At 48.1% G+C, this 7,223-nt stretch overlaps 1 protein-coding gene across 1 annotated transcript; it reads left to right on the top strand.

Moving 5' to 3' along the window:
- The first annotated feature begins 4,143 nt into the window (after positions 1-4,143).
- LOC109750222 (uncharacterized) lies at positions 4,144-6,421 on the top strand. The gene is made up of 2 exons (XM_020309177.3): positions 4,144-4,488; positions 5,751-6,421. The coding sequence occupies exons 1-2, from the start codon at positions 4,280-4,282 to the stop codon at positions 6,073-6,075; spliced, it is 534 nt and encodes a 177-aa protein (XP_020164766.1). The 5' UTR covers positions 4,144-4,279; the 3' UTR covers positions 6,076-6,421.
- Positions 6,422-7,223: the final 802 nt, after the last annotated feature.

Here is a 7,223-nt window from a genome sequence, read left to right as displayed (position 1 = left end):
TGGTCTTTTTTGACAATTTCATCCGCAGGTAGTCTTTTTTGACAATTTGATTGGGCAGGTGATTCTTTTTGACGAAAATCCAGAGGGAATTTTCGTCAAAAAGGACCGTCTGCCCGGTGTAATTGTCAAAAAGGACTACCTACAAATGAAAATGTCAAAATGGTCCACGTGCACCATAGCGGAAGGTGGGCCAGCCGACACGTGGCACCTGCCTCCACGGGGTTTGGCTTCAGCACATGCCGCCACCGGCTCATACGGTAGCATCAGCTGCACGGGATTTCGATCGATGGCGCAGGCGAAAACGAAACGGAGTGGCGACGTGGCACCTGCCGCCACCCATCCTGGCAGCGGCCTGTGCTGCTTTTCCGCGCAAAACGCCATGCCACGCGACAGATTCTAGTGATATCTTGCTATTGTACAAGATTAGAAGCCGTCCTTAATGGTAGTACTTCCTTTTAAAAATAAGTAATCATAATCTAGCTTTAGCCTGTGTGCAACGGACGGCCTTTGACATCTTTTAGTGATGGAGTAGCGGCGTGTCACGATGACAGTTCTGACACAGCGCATGGCAGAAAAGCAGCACAGGCTGCCCCAAGATGCATGGAGGCAAGTGCCACGATGCCAACCCATTCCATCTTCGCGTGTGCCATCGGCCGAAATCCTGTGCAACTAAGGTTGCCGCCTGAGCAGGTGGCGGCAGGTGCTGCCGCCAGACAACACGGCGGCAGGTGCCACGTGTCGGCTGGCGAATCTGCCGCCACGACACAGGTGGTCTTTTTTGACATTTTCGTCCGCAGATAGTCTTTTTTGAGAATTTCATTGGGCAGGTGATCCTTTTTGACAAAAATCCAGAGAGAATTTTCGTTAAAAAGGACCGTCTGTCCGGTATAATTGTCAAAAAATACTACCTACAAATGAAATGTAAAAAATGACCACCTGCACCATGGCGGTTGATAACCCACAAGTATAGGGGATCAATTGTAGCCTCTTTCGATAAGTAAGAGTGTCGAACCCAACGAGGAGCTAAAGGTAGAACAAATATTCCCTCAAGTTCTATCGACTACCGATACAACTCTACGCACGCTTTACATTCGCTTTACCTAGAACAAGTATGAAACTAGAAGTACTTTGTAGATGTTGTAGGCTAGGTTTTGCAAGATAATAAAGAGCATGTAAATAAAATCTTGGGGTTGTTTAGATAAAGACACAACTAAGTTAGTTTTAGTGAGAGCTTTTTGTCACGAGAAAGTTATTTGTCCCTAGGCAATCGATAACTAGACCGGTAATCATTATTGCAATTTTATATGAGGGAGAGGCATAAGATAACATACTTTATCTTCTTGGATCATATGCACTTATGATTGGAACTCTAGCAAGCATCCACAACTAATAAAGATAATTAAGGTAAAACCCAACCATAGCATTAAAGTATCAAGTCCTCTTTATTCCCATACACCATGACCCACTTATCCGTGTTTGTGTTTCTATCACTCACGCAACACAGACAACAAGCAAACCATGAACATGTTGCAAACCCTACGGCGGGGATCCCTCACGCTTTCGCGACACGGAGAGCACCGTAGGACAACACCAATAATAAAATATGCAACTCAAACCAATCATGATCATCTATTAACCCTTAGGATAAAACAGATCTACTCAAACATCATAGGATAGCCATACATCATTGGGAAATAATATATAGCATTGAGCACCATGTTCAAGTAGAGATTACAACGGGGAGAAGGGGTGTTACACCGCTGCATAGAGGGGGAGAGAGTTGGTGATGACGGTGGTGAAGTTGTTGGTGGAGATCGTTGTTGCGGTGATGGCCCCGGCGGCGTTCCGGTGCCACCGGGAGAGAGGGGTAGAGAGCCCCCCTTCTTCTTCTTCTTCTTCTTCTTCTTCCTTGACCTTCCCCCTAGATGGGAGAAGGGTTTTCCTCTGGTCCTTGTCTTCCATGGCGGCGGAGGGGGGGAGCCCCTCCGAGATTGGATCTCTCTCTGTTTCCTTCTGTTTCTGCGCTCTCAGATTCTGGCCTTTCACCGTTTCTTAAATTCCCGGAGATCCCTAACTCAGATTGGGCTGAAATTTTAACACGATTTTTATCCGGATATTAGCTTTCTTGCGCCAGAAGAAGGGCGCCAACCACCTTACGGAGTGGCCACAAGGACAAGGGGCGCGCCCTCCGTCCTTGTGGGCCCCTCGGGCATCGTCTCGCGTTGATTCTTTTTCCCAAAAATCACATATATTCCAAAAAAACTCTGTAAGTTTTTATCCCGTTTGGACTCTGTTTGATATGGATTTTCTGTGAAACAAAAAACCTGCAACAAACAGGAACTGGCACTGGGCACTGGATCAATATGTTAGTCCCAAAAATTAGTATAAAAAGTTGCCAAAAGTATGTAAAAATTGTAGAATATTGGCATGGAACAATCAAAAATTATAGATACGACGGAGACGTATCAGCGGTAGGTGCGCCAGCCGACACGTGGCACTTTCCGCCACGGGGTCTGGCGGCAGCACCTGCCGCCACCGGCTCATGCGGCAGCATCAGCTGCACAGGATTTTGGCCGATGGCACACGCGAAAACGGAACGGAGTGGCGACGTGGCACCTGCCGCCACCCATCCTGGCGGCAACCTGTGCTGCTTTTCCGTGCAAAACGCCATGCCACGCGACAGATTGTAGTGATATCTAAATGTGCTATTGTACAAGATTTCAAGGCATCCTTAATGGTTGTACTTCCTTTTAAAAATAAGCAATCATAGTCTAGCCTTTGCCTGTGTGCAACGGACGGCCTTTGACATCTTTTAGTGATGGAGTAGCGGCGTGTCACTATGACTTTTCTGACACAGCTCATGGCAGAAAAGCAGCACAGGCTGCCGCCAAGATGCATGGCGGCAGGTGCCACGGTGCCAATCCATTCCGTTTTCGCGTGTCCCATCAGTTGAAATCCTGTGCAACTGAGGCTGCCGCCTGAGCCGGTGGCGGCAGGTGCTGCCGCCAGACAACATGGCGGCTGGCGCATCTGCCGCCACGGCACAGGTGATCTTTTTTTTACATTTTCATCCGCAGATAGTCTTTTGTGACAATTTCATTGGGCAGGTGATCCTTTTTTATGAAAATCCAACTAGAGAGTGTCCCTCTGAACTAGCTACTCCCTCTGTCTAGGTGTGTAAGACCTCCTCCAATGCATTGGTGCTAAGGTGGGGCGCTAAGTGCATTAATTGTCTTAGCAACTAATATCCCCAATGTATGGATGCTTAGCTTTTGTTGCTAAGCTTGCTTTATTTAATTCTTTATCAACAAAACTCCTTCGTGCATTGGTCAGTAGGTATTTTGCATAGGTTCACGTGCTTAGAACCGTTTTCAACTGGGGTCACCATAATGCTCTCTCTCCTCTTTAATAGCTTTGCCATATCATTTTTTTGCTTATGTGGCACCCTTAGCACCCATACACGGTGGAGCATTGGGAGAGGCCTAAGTCATCTTACGTTGTGCACCGCGACCAAGGCGGAGAGGAAAACGAGAAAACTTAATGTCTTTTTGCTAATTAATAGCATTGCATGCAATGAACTAACCACTGCATGTCATGTTTGTTAGTCTCAAGTCATTGAAGGCATGCACGGCCCACATCTCTTATTGGTTGATATGTCATAAAACAAGAAATGAGAAGGAAGTTAATGTACCATGCCTAAGTGTTTTGAGATTATTTGGTTTTCGTAAGATGACTTATACACCTAGACAGAGGGAGTACTATTGGATTCAGAACAATGATCATTAATATGCAATAAAATAAGAGGGTTTCCCTTCTGCTTTTCTTTCTTGATTGTTCTCCTTGCGATTTTAAAATATGGCTGCAAAAATAATAAACTATACTCGGCAGAACGGCAACCCTTTTGAGGCAGGAGCGTGTGCACCCATCGATAAAGCAGAGCTCGTATTTTTATCGAAAGGGCACTTTCATATACTCGTATTCTCTCACGAACGTTTTGGCCTTGAGCCCGCAGCCGTGGCAGGCTGGCCGAGGACTCCGGCCTGAAATCCGTCAGAGTAGAAGGTGATTCACAAAAACTTCACACGTAGGGCATGACACGTAAATACAGCGGTCTCGTGTGGGTCCCCTTGCACGCCCCTCCCGAGGAGTCTAGCAGTAGCAGCGCATTGCAACGCATCGGAGCGTCGTGCTTTCAAAATTGGGCTCCATTTATTCCAAAGCCTGCAGCAAGCAGACAAACAGAGGGAGTGGTAGAGAGAGAGAGAGAGAGAGCAGAGAGATGGGTTCCATGGCGCTCCTCCGTTCCCTGGCCTGCGTCCTCGTCCTCCTCTGCTCGTCGCTCGGGGAAGCGAACGGGATGTATCGTAGAGCCGGCGGCGCGGAGGGGGAGGAAGCGGGAAGCAGGGTCGCCGGCGGCGCCCGCGGCGGCGTCAGGAGCGCGTGGCCGGGGTACCTCTACACCAGAGCCGTCGGGCGATGCACGCCCCAGTAAGCACACGCTCCCCATTCCCCGTTCTTGGATTTGGCTTCCCCTCGCAGAAGTAAAAAAAGTTACGACGCACTCCCTCCGTGCCATAATAATATAAGAGCGTTTTTGACACTACGCTGGTATGTATAAAAAACGCTCTTATATTATGTGACGGAGGGAGTACATCTTTGTTTTCTTTTTTTTAGGGGACATCTTTGTTTTCTTGATTCCTCTAGCAACATTGGGTAGTCAGTGGTCACCACTCAGTCACTCTACCGTGCTAATTCAGCACCTATTCAAGCTAGGTATCGAGTCTTGGGTAGTAGTACTACTACGCAGAAATTCCGGAGATTGCAATGCGACTGCGACGAACACTAGCATCTGTGTGCTGGGGGAGGAGTCCGAATAATGTAATTTTGAGGCTTACAGCATGGACAAAAGTGGCCACTTTTAGCGGCTGGGTAGATCTAAAAATGTTGGTCTCATCCTAAAAGGTCCAGCGGAATCTGCGCTAGGTTGCAAGAATGATGTGCCCACACAACCCAATCTGCTTTTATGAAATCCCTTGTCGTACGTGCAAAGGCTAAAGTGTTCAACTTACGGTCCATGTAATCACCCTGACAAGTTTTACAGTATCTTCTCACTAAAATCCAGGGTACATTTTGAGTCACTACTAGTTGTAACCGTATAGCTTGGGTAGCAAGAAAAACTTGCCGACAAGCGACTAGTGCGTAGTGGTATAAATTTCTGCAGTAACCCATGGTGTTACTCCACAATCCACATGGAAAGTTTACCTGAATAAATGGCAGTTTTTCTGAATATTAATATTGAGCTTCGTTCTGCTGAAATGCACTGAATCAACAAACTGTCTTAACTGCCCTGGTTCCAGTCTTGTGAACATCAAGAGTTCAAGACAAGTCACGTCCGTTTCATTCATTGCGTTCATGCAATTCTGTTTCGTCCTCCCCACTCTCTCTCTGGTTTGTTCAAGTCGTGCTCATGTGGGTCAATGTGGCCTTTGTGCCCTGTGGGGTATTCTCCGCTATAAGTGTGCATACTATCGTAGCTTAGGAGCCAACTAATTAGGCCACTTCTTTTGGTAGGGAAAGAAATATGATGTCTTAAAATCATCGCATAACATGTGCAGTGCCTTCTTCTGAATAGAATTTCGAGCTCAGTGTTAACCTGCTCCTTTCAACGAGTAGTTTCTGAGTAATAACACTGCAATAAACCGTTACCTTGCTCCTTTTACGACTAGCTTCATGTGGAACTCTGCATGCAGGTTCTGGAGCAGCGGGGCTGAGCAATGGCCCAACATCGTGCCCCAGGAGGCGGCGGTGTCCAAGGTGTTCGGGTCCAGGTCCATGGACAAGTACGGGCCGCGGCTCACCCTGCTGGAGGCCACCATGAGGACCGACGACGTGGGCAGCCCCTTCGTGAAGCTGGTGAAGCACGGCAGCGCGGCGCTGATCAACGCCTACACGCGGACGGGCTTCCCCTTCGACTCCTGGGAGGTGAAGGCGCTGCTGCTGGAGGCGCTCGTCTCCGAGGACGCCGCGGCCGCCCAGGCCGAGCGGTTCCAGCAGGCCAACGAGTCGTGCGTCTGAATCCCATGGTATGTATCAACAGAAATGCAGAATGGTACGTGTTGTAGCAGCGTGTTCGTGGTAGGTCACCGCTTCTGTGACTTGGGAGGGAGATCTCAAGCAGTGCTCCCATTGGCGGTTGGTATGTGTTCTTGGTCTCTTGGATGCCTACGGGATGTTTGAAATGGTGAAGTGTGACTTGCACTCGCGTGTGTTTGTGCAATTAATGTACGTAGCCTGTGGCTGTAGTAGTGTCTGCGTGTGTCGTCGTGCAAGACTGCGATCTGGTTGGATGGATGGAGCGTTTCATGTCGCCGTGTCGCGTTTCTATGCTGCTAATGACTTTTTACAAGGATTGTCTTTCGTTTGTGATTGCCTCAGCGTGCAGTGGAACTTTTTTTTTCTTCCAGAGTACGTCAATAGCATACCTTACTTTTGTACTAGAAGGCAGAAAGACTGATCGTTCGGTCAGGCGTGTTGAAATATATTGCCCATCTCCCTTCATCAGTTCAGGCTTTTGGATGAGTTGGCTGGAGCATGAATTCAATATGGTATCAGAGCTAAGAGGTCTTGAGTTCAAGGCCCTGCTAACGTAGTATTAAATAAAACGATTCTGCGGCCTACATCGATCCCATGTCTAAGGACTAAAATAGCCTAGACACCTCCCTTCATCAGTTTGGACTTTTGGATGAGTTGGCTGGTGCATGAATTCAATAATGTGCAACACAGAACACTGTATGCGCTTTCTCGTGTGTGTGTGTGGGGGGGGGGGGGGGGGGGGGAGAGACTTTTGCCAGCACCGTGCGTGGTAATGGGGGCTGACGCGGCTAAGGCCAACTCCAGCGCGCGACCCATCCTATCCGGCCCCGTCCGTTTGAGGCAAAACAGACAGACCCCATGGCCCAGCACTTGTCCATTTTGTGTCCAGCAGGCCGATTGGACTCCAGTCGGCCTACAGCTGGCCGACTGGCCCCTGCCGGCCCACCGTGGGCTGATTGGGTCCTGTCGGCCCACTGTGGGCCGACTGGAAATTGTTTTTGCAAAAAAAGTAGGCATAAAAAATATGTTTAAAAAATTTTAATTATGTAATTAAAAAATGTTAAACGTGTATAAAAAAATGTTCCTGATGTATACAAAAAATGTACAATATATATGCAAAAAAGTTGACA

Source organism: Aegilops tauschii, chromosome 2 (assembly GCF_002575655.3).
Source record: "Aegilops tauschii subsp. strangulata cultivar AL8/78 chromosome 2, Aet v6.0, whole genome shotgun sequence".
Taxonomy (NCBI): domain Eukaryota; kingdom Viridiplantae; phylum Streptophyta; class Magnoliopsida; order Poales; family Poaceae; genus Aegilops; species Aegilops tauschii.
The sequence above is the reverse complement of the archived record's forward strand: the minus strand, read 5'-3'. Positions and strand labels throughout refer to the sequence as shown.